The 12,578-nt window shown below is 47.2% G+C and overlaps 3 protein-coding genes across 3 annotated transcripts; 2 read left to right on the top strand and 1 right to left on the bottom strand.

Annotated features, from left to right (window-relative positions):
* Positions 1–2,479: 2,479 nt before the first annotated feature.
* LOC114791077 (RRP15-like protein) lies at positions 2,480–5,420 on the bottom strand. Its single transcript, XM_028981603.1, is given in 6 exon segments — positions 2,480–3,367; positions 3,370–3,478; positions 4,169–4,346; positions 4,430–4,527; positions 4,742–5,022; positions 5,278–5,420. Coding segments are annotated over 6 exon segments (810 nt in total). The 5' UTR covers positions 5,327–5,420; the 3' UTR covers positions 2,480–3,272.
* Positions 5,421–5,663: 243 nt separating this feature from the next.
* On the top strand, positions 5,664–8,539 carry LOC114791075 (uncharacterized). Its single transcript, XM_028981601.1, has 2 exons — positions 5,664–5,994; positions 6,560–8,539. The coding sequence occupies exons 1-2, from the start codon at positions 5,787–5,789 to the stop codon at positions 7,969–7,971; spliced, it is 1,620 nt and encodes a 539-aa protein (XP_028837434.1). The 5' UTR covers positions 5,664–5,786; the 3' UTR covers positions 7,972–8,539.
* A 1,092-nt stretch (positions 8,540–9,631) lies between these two features.
* LOC114791076 (alpha-N-acetylgalactosaminidase-like) lies at positions 9,632–12,467 on the top strand. The gene is made up of 9 exons (XM_028981602.1): positions 9,632–9,721; positions 10,050–10,206; positions 10,274–10,414; positions 10,686–10,897; positions 10,979–11,073; positions 11,152–11,313; positions 11,432–11,629; positions 11,719–11,859; positions 11,966–12,467. The coding sequence occupies exons 2-9, from the start codon at positions 10,052–10,054 to the stop codon at positions 12,176–12,178; spliced, it is 1,317 nt and encodes a 438-aa protein (XP_028837435.1). The 5' UTR covers positions 9,632–9,721; positions 10,050–10,051; the 3' UTR covers positions 12,179–12,467.
* The last annotated feature ends 111 nt before the right edge of the window (positions 12,468–12,578 follow it).

Genomic DNA, 12,578 nt, shown 5'->3' with positions numbered 1-12,578 from the left:
AATACAGAGAGAAAAGCTTCCCTGCTATAACACAGAAAACACCATTTTTAATGCACACCAATCTGTCTACATGTGTATGTGATAGTAAAATTCCACTCTCATTACTAAAACCAGGCAGAAAACATCGTTCCCTGGTGGTACTTTAATGCACACACATGTATATTTGATACTGACAGTGATTGATAAAGGGATTAATCAAGTTTTTTGATTCTGAACTGTCTGTTCATTATGTCCAAGCATAGTAGTAAAAGGCAAATTTTTCATTGGTTTACCGAGGACGCAAAATTCATGGGCGGTTGATTGAATTATTATTCACATTTACAACATTTATCCAGAACCCCTTATAATCAGTCGTCCCACTTGGACAGTCCCACTGGAGACACTCTGAGACACAGTGGTAGTAAGTGGGGTTTGAGCCTGTGAAATCGGCAGATCCCAGTGGTCAGAGTTTGCCGACCTGGCCATGGACGTATACCAGGCCACGGTGATGACGCACTTCGCCACCCACCTCTCCCATCACCCCGATGGGCCGCTGTGATTTACGCCGCTGCTTTCGAGAAATTCCCAATTTTTAAATTTTTTTTTTCATCATTTGCCAACGTTTTTTTTCCGTTTCGCGAACACCTCCACCGCCGCCCCCTAAGCCCAGCTATTTATCAACTGTGACGGGCCCTCAGAAATTCGCTGACCGCCGAGCACGTTGGTGCAAACCAGATGTTGTCACTAAATCAGTGCCCGTGCCGGCAGACATGAGCAAGAAGAAAGGGGAGCCTCTCCGATGCTGAACCCCGCTCGCCTCCTCTATACACGCAACGCAGCAGCAAACGTGTCCAATTCCCCCAGAGATAAAAGCTGTTGTGTGCTGTAGGTGGACACACACACACACACACACACACACAGCGTGAAATAACTCATGCCTCGACACCCTCTGGGCCCTGTGCGTGCCGCTCTGGCTGCACCGCTGACAGTTCACGCCACTGCTAGGTGGCTTCTGGGAGACCCGCAGACAATGACGGCGAAGACACTTTCTCCAGCCATGTGTCAACAGTGAAAGGAGAGGGGCTGGAATTCCGCAGCGTTGCCATGACGAATGGGAACTTCACGTGGCGAAGACGGGTTGGCCGGGCCGCGAGTGGAGCAACAAGGGGCTCGGCAAATATTTCCACTCGCTATGTGCATAGGGGACCAGACCGTGGACGGGAACGTGCTCCTCGGCCATCGGTGCTCCATCAAAGGTCATCGGGAGCGTAGTGTACTCACCATAGCAACCTGGGCAAGTGGGGCATGCAGATATCTATATCGGGACAGAGGCATGTTCACGGGGCTTTTATTTAAACGCCGGCTTGTTCGTTTCCCTCCCCGGGTCCGAGCACGACTCCAGCCTGGTCTGCAGAGCTGAAAAGGTCACAGCCAGCAGTGAATTCCTGCTGCCTCGCAGCAACATAAGACAACAGCGCCACACCGTGTTCATTCTGCTCATCTGAGCGAGATCAGGAAAACTTGATGTTTCCGAGGTACAAAAATCCAAACTCTCTCTCTCTCTCTATATATATATAGATAATCAAAAAAAGTTCTGTTACAGGGATGAGCTAAATCAGACCGGGTGATTTGAATTTCCATTGCAAGAACTTGCAGTTGATAAAATCCTGAAAACAATTAAGGCGATATTATTTAGAAATATGTATAAATTGCTTCAAACGCTGCCATGGATGCTAACTAAAGTGAAGTGATTGTCACACGGTGCACACAGTGAAATGTGTCCTCTGCTTTTAACCATCACCCTGAGTGAGCAGTGGGCGGCCATGACAGGCGCCCGGGGAGCAGTGTGTGGGGACGGTGCTTTGCTCAGTGGCACCTTGGCGGATCGGGATTCGAACCGGCAACCTTCTGATTACGGGGCCGCTTCCTTAACCGCTAGGCCACCACTGGCCCTAAACTGGTATATCGACACTGACAGGCCACGTCATGAGGTACACATTCCTACTGCCGTGACCGAGGGCATCAAGCAGTTGCTGCAGATTGCAGTTTGAGATGACTTGTGACGTGGTGGAGTGGCCATTGGAGATGGGTACACCTAACAGGACAGTGGTGGCCTAGCGGTTGAGGAAGCGACCTTGTATTTGGAAGGTTGTCAGTTCAATCCCGATCTGCCAAGGTCCCCCACACACTGCTCCCCGGGCGCCTGTCATGGCTGCCCATTGCTCACTAAGGGTGATGTTTAAAAGCAGAGGACACGTTTCACTGTCTGCACCGTGTGCTTTGCTGCAATGTTTCACAATGACAATCACTTCACTTTCACTGTGGGCATAAAGGGATGGACATGGTCAGCAACCACACTCAGGTAGGCTCCAACAAATACGGCAGGTACAAAGCCCCTTCCCTTTCTTCAGCAAGTTGCCTTCATCACACCTAGATGCCAAAATGCACAATCATGTCACTGGCTGACTAGCTACTTGTGACCTAAAAAAAGTAGACATGAAAAAGTAGATGTCTTTATTATCACCGTTTGGAACATATCGGCCGATACACGTCTTTCAAAACAGCACAGCTGAAAACAGTCCATGCCGCTCTAAACCGTTTCGAAATCAGTGTTTTATATCAAAACTGTAATTTTCCACCCTCCTCCTTGTTCTTTTCTAGGAATTGAAGAGCAGTAAAACATTCGGGGGGCCTGGTGCCAGTCACAAAATAAAGGCGCTTTGTTTTATAAAAGACACTCTGAAAGCCTTTATCTGTTCATTATAACACCTAGCATTTGCCTTATTTCTCTCTTTCTTTCTTTATAAGCCATGCAGTTTATGAGCTAATTTCATGCATTGATAAATTGCTCAGTGGTATTCAGCCAAGAAGCAAAAGTTAATAGAGCTCAAGATGAAACACACACACAAAACATCAAGGTACAAACAGGTAAAAGGAACCCTGAAATCATGATCAAGACACATGAAGTATTTAAGAATACACAATCTTCTGAAGGACGAGATTTATGAAAGAAGACATCAAACTTGCGCAGTGAAAAATGGAAGATGCATGCCACTTTATGACCATGTAAAAAGTATTCTAAATAAATATATGAAAAGGAATGAATCCTTTTTCATTATTTAGATGAAACAAATCTATATACAGAATAAGGATCTAGGTCCATAAAACTGCCTAGAAAACAAGAGATTCCCAGGGTTCTTCTGCTGTGCATAGAAGCACTCGCTCCTCACTGAACTGGGTCAGGATCTGCAAATCAGGAGCAAAGTAGGGCCATACGTCCTACCACGTAACACCTAGTCAGGAACGGACCCCATTCCTGTCCACCGAGAGGAGAACAGTACGTATCTCCAGAAGGGCCAGTCCGAGTCACTGTTGTAGTCCCCTGCTATTTACTCCCCTCTTCATCGCTCTCCTTATCCCAGTCCTTCATGGACGCGCCCATCATGAAGTCGTCCCTGAGAACGTTCCAGGCGGGCTTTCCTGCCGAGCCATCAGCAGCCTGCCGGACAAAGACACAATCAGAAAGCCACATACAACATGCCGATGTGTGTAAAGATAATAAATGTAGGTAAAGTACATCTGTCTCTCAAACACTGCCATCCTGTGGATTTGCACTTAATATTTTATGACTGATGTTTTGTGCTTAGTGTTGAGAGTCTGTAGCGACAGGAAAGACCTGCCGTCTAGTCAAGTCTGCCTCAAATGCCCACCCCCACACTGTGACCCTTTATCATCAAACTTCTCATGAGGGCGAGCACACACGCTGCCCCTGGAACTCCTCAAAGAACATCCATTACAACCTCTAAAGCCTGGACAGATCGCGTGAGAGGAACCTTTAGTGGAAAATCAGTTTACATCTTACATGGGAATCACACAGCTCTGTAAACGAGTGAGGTTTCCCTTAAAGCGCATGGATTTAAATATTATTCACACACATATATATATATACACACACACACACACACACACATATATATATAAAGTTCTGTATATATCTTGAGACCTTTGTGGGTCAACAGCAGCAAACTTGGACAATAACGGTACTAATTTCAGGCAAATGCTTCAAATAATCTCCTGTTAACCATCATTTCTGGACATGAGTATGATGAACAGGACTCTGTTGACACCACTGAACAGCATGGTCAGTGACAAAAATATTATATCGGTCTTCATTCTTAGTTTTACCCACCACTGCTTTGTTGGTCTTGGTCCGTCCTGTAGTCCCACGCAAGACATCAATGAAGTCTTTCTTGGACACAGAAGACAGGATCTTGGCTTTCTTCCTCTCTGAGCCTCCAGCCTCACTCACCTTCTTATCAATGTTCTTCTTGTGTTTCTGCACAGCGTTGAAAAGTTGAACCACACCTCTGTTTGGAAAAAGTTGTTTCGTAATGTGAACTTCTTTAATTAAGAATGTTCTTAAGACAGAGTCACGCGGGTGCAGCTATACCTGGTGGCAATCCTCTGCAGGTTCCTCTCTTTCTCCTTGTCCCTCACCACGTCTGGTTTCTCTCTGCACATCATCTCCCACTCCCTCTTTTTGTCAATCTTTAAAAAAATGTAAAAATTTAAACAAACTGTGTGTCAGTCACTGTGGCCTCAGCCATTTCAAAGCGGAAAGAAAGACGGAACTGTGAGGGTCAGATGTCAGAATGTCACAATTTTTCAACAGAACACGTTCAATCATGAGACCCGCGTCCCACTGGCTACTGAAGCGTGTTGTACATGTCAGGGTGAGTGGACACGCCAAGATCATTTTTACCTGCTTCTTTCGCTCCAGCTGCTCCTTCTTTTCTTTTTCCTTCACCTTATCCAGGGTTTTGTTTCTCAGCAGTATTGTGGGCCTGCTCTCTGGCGTTTTCTTCTGCAGGACTTTGGCCATGGCCTCTGCCCAGCCGGCGTTGGGATTCTCCTGGTCTTTGGGTCCCTCATCCTCTCGCCGTTCTTCTTCAAAGCCTCCTTCGCTGGACACGTCCTCGGCTCCCTCGCTGCTCTCTTCATCGGCATCACTGTTGCCGGACACGTCGAGATCCTCGTCGGAACCTGGGACACGACACGACCGCTCAATTACCGAAACGGAATTTTTATTGCATCTGCAGTATAACTTCAGGCTTCAGATTATTTTTTACCAAAAAGAGAAGAGTGGAGCGACCTGAACTACCTACACAGAGTGGAACGGCATTTTCAGATTTTAGCTTACCGTCATTTAATAAGACTTAATCCATCGATATTTAAATAAAAAAAACGAGTGATTTTACTTAAAGTGCTCCTAATTTACTTCATTACTTCGCTCCTCACCTTCTGGCTCATCCGAGCTCACATGTGCGTTTTCCACGGACGCCGCCATTTTTTATTGGTGTAACCTCGAAAACAGTCCGTGCTGCAAACCCTACCGTCCCCAAGGTTCCGGCGTCATGCGGACCGTTTCACTGAATTTAATTCGGATTTAAATCCGAATTCCCGCAGGGTGGAGCAGGGAGCTGGTTCTGACGGCCACCTTCCAGAATGGACATGCAAAGCGTCACTAGAAATATTTCTCAAAACAACAATGAATTCAAAGTGACTAAATATAATTTACCACTCAGTAGTTACAGGGACAGTCCCCCCTGGAGACACTCAGGGTTAAGTGTCTTGCTCAGGGACACGATGGTAGTAAGTGGGGTTTGAACCTGGGTCTTCTGGTCCATAGGCTACTACCACCCCTGCCACAATTTGAATTACATTGTTCGATTGCTATTAAACCGCAACCCTTGGACCACATTTCTTGTCGGGTGTGTTTGAGGAATGAAAAAAAAAAGAAAGTATGAATGAAGAAGGGGGGAGAAGTGTGGCGTTGTGGCAGGTATGGCGGGGGGTGTGTCTTTCGAACTTTAAAGAGTAGAACAGGTTACTCAGCCTCTTCTCAGCGTGGAAGCCGCTGCTGCCTCAGCAGGGAGCAGCGCCGAGGGACAGGTGACGGCGAAGGCTCGAGAGGAAGGCCAACCCTGAGCGTCACCATGGCACTGGCGCTTCCGAGTAAGTACTGACAACAGTAAACTATTATTATTAACTATGAAGCATTTACTACATTCCTACTATTAAATGTGTGTTTATTTAAAACGGTATAAGCGCTGGTGGCGGTAAAGGCAGTAGCCAGAATGGCCGGAATTCTATAGTCCTTCAGGGTATCTGACAGGCCTGCAGAACCGGATCAGAGTGTTTCAGGAATGCTGCCAGGGAAAAGTCACCTTTCTCTGTTGAGCGTTGAAACAGAACTGGCCGTTTGAAATACATTACTTATCACACATCTAATTCAAGCCTAAATTACATATGCATCACGTATGCATGTTAGATTTTGCATCGAAAAGGGACTAATTTCATACGTCTCATTTTTCAGCCACTTCCTTTTGTAGATTAGAGTGGATTTTGGAATAAATACAAAAAGAGAGACTCGAAGGAGTGAATCCTCTAAGGTGGCATTTTGACAGAATGTACAGAAATGTCCTCATTCCCACTGTTTCATTTCATGGCTTTCATGCTTGTGAGCAACTTGATAATTTGAAAGCAAAATTCTGTCTTTCGTTCTTATCGTTTTCTTTAGAGCACAAGAGCCCCGTGATGGAGGCAGTGGAGGGGTTTGTTCTGGGCGCCATCGCCGGAACGGCTCTGGGCATCACCGAGGAGCCCGTCAACATGGCCAGGAACCAGATCGTCGCGGGGAAGCTGCTGGTCCCGCTGACCAATGCAGTGAGGGACGTGGGACCCCTGGGTCTGGGGACGTTGCTCGGGGCGATTGCCCTCACCGCCGCAATGACCACGACGGTGATGGGGGTGACGACGGCCGCCTCGGTGGGCCTGGCGTATCTGGAGACGAGGCGTGAGCCCAGGGCCACGCCCAGGGAGAAGCTGGCCTGGGTGGGCGCCGGGCTCTCCGCTGCCGTGTGCGGGTCGGCGCTGAGTGGAGCGACGCTCGGCTTCGTCACAGAGAAGGTGGCCGCGAGCTTCGGCGCAGCCGGGCTCCTGTGCGCCTTGGTGGCGTTCACCGCGGCGAAGCCTGCGCTGCGTCTCGCTCTTCCGCGCAGGAAGCCGCCCGTCCAGGCCGAGGCCCCCTGGCGGGGGGCCCTGGAGGACGAGCAGGTCCACCGCGTCACGGTGGACATCGAGCAGGCTGCAGGGCCGCGCCCGTCTCGCTGGGCCGACCGCCGGAGAGAAGCCGAGGAACGAGGGCGGCGGGAGGGGAAACGCACGGCGGTGGGGACCGAGCAGGACAAGGTCAACAAGGCGCTGCTGAAATACCTGAACTTTCTGGCCTTTTCCGGCATCCCGATGACGGTCACGGCGACGGTCACCACGGCCTTTGGGTTTTTTGGGTTTGGGGAGTACAGATTTGTTTTTGTGGTCCTGTTCACGTTGGTCCTCGCCATAACCTTCGCGTTAATGAAATGCACACATGTGAAGTTCTGGGTGTTGGCAGGGTGCATGGGGATGTTCGCCACGTTCGCCGTAGCCGTGCTCACGGTCCACGCGGGCCAGGAGCTGGTCGAACTCGCGGCCAGAATTCAACTGGCGGGGCGGCGGGTGTCCACAGAGACCATGAGCGCCAGGATTCATCATCGATCCACGCTGGAGGCTCTGGCCGCTGCCTTTTTAGTAGCCAAAATGTGTCAGGTGGGCCTGGGCGCCACGGTGGGAGGACCCCTGGGCCGAGAGGTCAACTCCAGGATCGTAGTAGGAGCCGCTGGGGCGGTAGTGGTGGTTGTGTCACTGTTGAACGCCTTGTCTTCTGTTTTGGGAGTGGGGGGGACAGCAGGGGTTCTGCTGGGGGCAGTTGGGACCGCCGGGGTGTCTTTGGGGTCGGCCGCTGCCCTGGCTATGGGGTGTGTGACGTGGACAGGGCGTGTGGCCACTACAGCAGGGTCAATATTGGGGGTTTTATACTTTGGGACGTGGAGTGTTGTTAATTTAATTCAAGTGGCGATTGGATTTGCATTTGCTCTGACTAGTCCTTATTAAAAGAGCAGCGTCAATTTTAATTATTTTTGCTTTTCTTTAATGAAACCTTATAATGTGAAAGCTGAGACTAGTTAGACTAGGTAAAAATGCATTGAAAAAAACAAAATATTTATTAAAACTGTTATATCTGATATTACAATCAAAGCCAAAAGTCTTTTTTTTTTATCTCATTTGATTTTTTTATGATGTTCTGTATAAAATTCCAGTGGAATTTGTTCTCAACGAATGTGCTTATGCATATAAGAACTGTAAATACAGCCACACACAGTACTGAACAGTGGATTTCACAGTGCTGAAGGTCTTTAGTCTGAACTTCTCCTTGTCATCACTGCACATTAACATTGTACTCTGAATGGAACTAAAAACGAAACTAAAACATAATCCCAATGTGTAAACCTAAAAAGGACATTTTCTATTTTAGGTAACTGAACAGGAGGGTAATAAGACGCCACACAGGCATATAATGCCAATTGTAGAACTTGTAGAACTAGAATGTTTGTCCTCTAATGACCTATCCTAAATATGCTAAATGCTGGTGTTTTGATTTAATTTCAAATAAATGTTAATATAAAATACACTGCAATATCATGCATTGATGTTTTTTCACATTTACATTCTCAGAGTGACTTACAATCAGTAGTTACAGGGACAGTCCCCCCCTGGAGACACTCAGGGTTAAGTGTCTTTTTTTTTTCCCACAACCACATTTTTATACAAATTTTAATCACCAAAACAAGGCATCTACCTCTAACTTATGTTATTCTGAGAGATACTGCTATGCTGCTATGCTGACGACACACAACTCCTCTTCTCCTTTCCTCCCTCTGATCTACATGCTGCTTCCAAAACCTCTGCATGTCTAACCGGCATCTCGTCTTGGGTGGCAGCCCATCACCTCCAACTCAATCCCACCAAAACTGAACTAATCTTCATTCCAGCAGATTCTTCACCACATCAGGATCTTGCTACCTGGACAACTCGCAGCTCTCTCCTTCTACAACAGAACACAACCTTGGCGTAACAATAGACAACCAACTCTCCTTCTCGACTCACATCAGCAACCTTTCCCGCTCATGTAGGTTCCTTCTCTACAATATCAGACGAATCCGCCCTTATCTGTCAACCCAGGCCACCCAACTACTGGTTCAGTCCTTAGTAATCTTGGGCGTCTGCCAAATGCCTTAAATGTAAATGTAAAATGTAAATGTAGATACACTCTCACTGAACTCAGACACGCAGACAAACTGACTGACTAAATTGGAATGTATATCATGTTAATATGTAGACATATATAATGGTCGGAGGAATAAAAGACTCCAGAAAACGCTGCTCTGCCTGATAATGGCGCTGTGCAGAGGGTGGAGGACAGCGTTCTCTCTACCACTCACATTAAAGTGTCCAGCTCTCCTCCCTGGCCTGTCCAATCACACGGAGTCCCTCTTCGCAGTCCTCGTTCCCCAGCACTCCACAATGTACAACGGGCCTTGTCACCCAGCTGCCACCCTCGGCCCTGATGCCTGAACCTCAGGCACATAACATCTGAAGAGCCACCCACTACTTAGCAAACTCAGTTTTTACACACCAGGAAATGTAAAGTGAATGGACAGTGTGTGTGTGTGTGTGTGTGTGTGTGAAGGGGAAACAGCGACACCTGGCGGGCAGCGCGGGTAGTGAAAGGACAGCAGAGGTCATGTGACTTTACGTGTGCTGAGTAGGAAGTGCAGTGGCGACGAAAATCGGGTCTTCAGCGGTAAGTTTCAGCACATTTTGTCGAGCGACGTTTACTGTTGTAAACACCAGTCCGCACTAGATTGGTCTCCTTCATTCATTCATTCATTCATTCATTCATTCAAACGCTGCACGGTTCAGGATTTTCTCAGTCGAGCTATATTAATGTGCTGTTTTATTAAGGAATACGTCAACTGTGTTGTCATTATCATGGTCCATAGAAAGAAAAAAGTGTCCACAGAATTAAAAAATATACGTGTGTAGGATGTGTGGTGGGTTTTTAAATGGGGAATCTGGGAATTACTCAATGGCTCTGAGGTTTTAAACACACACAATTTGCTTTCCTACAGATATGAACTTTGTACCAGGGATCTTCATCCTGGCATCCATTGCCACAGTCCTGTCTTTGGACAATGGTCTAATGAGGACCCCTCCTATGGGCTGGATGGCATGGGAACGCTATCGCTGCGATATCGACTGTGTGAGCGATCCTAAGAACTGCATCAGGTACAGCGGCCACGCGCTGTGGCGTCGAGCATTCGATTAGGCAGAGCGCTGACCCATCTCTCCCCAGCGAAGCCCTCTTCATCGACATGGCTGACAGGCTGGCTGAGGACGGCTGGCGGGAGCTGGGTTACGATCACATTATGATCGATGACTGCTGGACTGCCATGCTGCGGGACGAAGAAGGTCGCCTGCAGCCTGACCCACTCAGGTGAGCCGCAGCGGTGGCACTAATACCAACCCCAACTGGATTAACATACATGAAGACAGTTCTTCTCTTTGACCAAAGTGACTATAATTATGTTAAAAATGCACCTCAGTACTATTAACACTAACAAGTAAAACATCAGGTTGGGACTGACTGTGGCAGAGTATTATTTAAACTGAACTTTGGAGGATGCCTAGAGACATTTGACATCTAGCTGAAGATAGGCACTCTCTGCAAATTTGATGGAATGCAGTACGACTCAGTGACTTTGTAGGTTTCCTGGGGGAATGTTGAAGCTGGCACAATATGTTCATGACCGCGGCCTGAAGCTGGGCATTTACGCGGACATTGGCAAATTCACCTGTATGGGCTACCCTGGTACGACGTTGGACAAGATTCAGATAGACGCCCAAACCTTTGCCAACTGGACAATAGACTACCTTAAATTTGATGGGTGCTATTCCAGTACTGATGAACAAGAAAAAGGTAAAAAAACAAAAAAAAAAAAGCCGTATTTATCAATTACATGCTATGCTATGGTGTTGATGTGTTGTCCATGTAAAATAGGGTACCCACTTATGTCAAAGGCACTGAATGCAACTGGTCGTCCTATTGGCTACTCATGTAGCTGGCCAGCTTACCAGGGAGGTCTTCCTCCGAAGGTACACCTCTAGAGATGCTTTACATGCGGTTGAGCTGCAACGCCGTCCATCTGTTAATCTCCTTCTGTCACCTCTCAGATTAACTACACTTTTCTGGGGGAGATCTGTAATGCGTGGCGTAACTATGACGACATTCAGGACTCCTGGGACAGCGTGCTGGGCATCGTGGACTGGTTCTTCAACAATCAGGACCATCTGCAACCTGCGGCTGGGCCAGGCCGCTGGAATGACCCAGATATGGTCTCTTGCTTTCTTTCACCCCCTCCTTAATGCTCATGAATATTCCATAAAGTCATAACAGGGAGGCTTAATAAATAATGAGGTCTTTTTTTTTTGTTGGTTAAATTTTCCATCTCAGCTGATTATCGGAAACTTCGGCCTCAGCCTTGACCAATCACGTTCTCAGATGGCCCTGTGGGCGATCATGGCTGCCCCACTCATCATGTCTAATGACCTCAGAACCATAAGCAGTTCATCCCGGAACATCCTGCAGAACAAAGTGCTTATTGGCATCAGCCAGGACCCATTGGGGTTCCAGGGAAGACGCTTGCTGAAGGTCATTTTGCATCTGACTGGTACCAATTACGAATACTAATATTTCATTTCTGTGCATTTCAAACGATGTCTCTCTTTCATGTCTCTCAGGAAAAGAGCCAAATTGAGATCTTCTGGAGGCCTTTGTCTCACGCAGCCAGCGCACTTGTGTTTTTTAGTCGCCGCTCAGACATGCCCTATCGATACCAGACATCCCTGGCCAGACTCAACTACACAACAGGCTCCTACAAGGTCGACCTTCCCAGCTGAACTTCCTGTTTCATGATAACTCTACTTTCTGAAAACCTTTATTGTACAATTTTTCAAATGAACCGAGGCTGGCTTCTCTGTGCTGCAGGTCCTTGATGTGTTCACAGGGGAGACAGCATCATTTCCATCTCACACCACCGAGTTCACCGTCTCCATTAACCCCTCGGGGGTGGTCATGTGGTATGTCTGTCCCACGTCACGCTGGATGCATCATGAGAAGGAGGAGGGGAGGAGGTGGAAAAACAGAATCTCCTCTCCAAAGCACCACAGGCTGAATACAGGATCTCGTATGTTCCTCTGAACAACTGGGCCTGGGCTTTAGTCCAAGCAGCATTAAACACAGCTAGGAACTGTGTGTTTCACACTACATCATGTGAAGAAGGTGAAATGTTTAATTTTCTTTTGATTTTTGCACATTTTATTTACATTTTTTAAAAAGCTGAAATGCCCATTATTGTGTTAACACTGTAGTTAACAAGTGTAACACTGTTTTGCATCTTTTAATGCTAAAATATGAAGGATTTGTGTGTATTTCTGACTCCTGGGCTGTGACTGCAATAAACTCTTCCCTCAATGGTCTTTTAAGAAAATATGGTCTGTTGAGATGAATTGTAATCTTTTGTTGAACTTTATTTCGTTGTGGACGGTACAAGCCTTACTTTGACTACCTGGTTGGACTGATTTTCAGAAGACACTCCTTC

This window comes from Denticeps clupeoides, chromosome 5 (assembly GCF_900700375.1).
Source record: "Denticeps clupeoides chromosome 5, fDenClu1.1, whole genome shotgun sequence".
NCBI lineage: Eukaryota > Metazoa > Chordata > Actinopteri > Clupeiformes > Denticipitidae > Denticeps > Denticeps clupeoides.
Note: the sequence above shows the minus strand (reverse complement) of the source record. Positions and strands in the feature narration are given on the sequence as shown.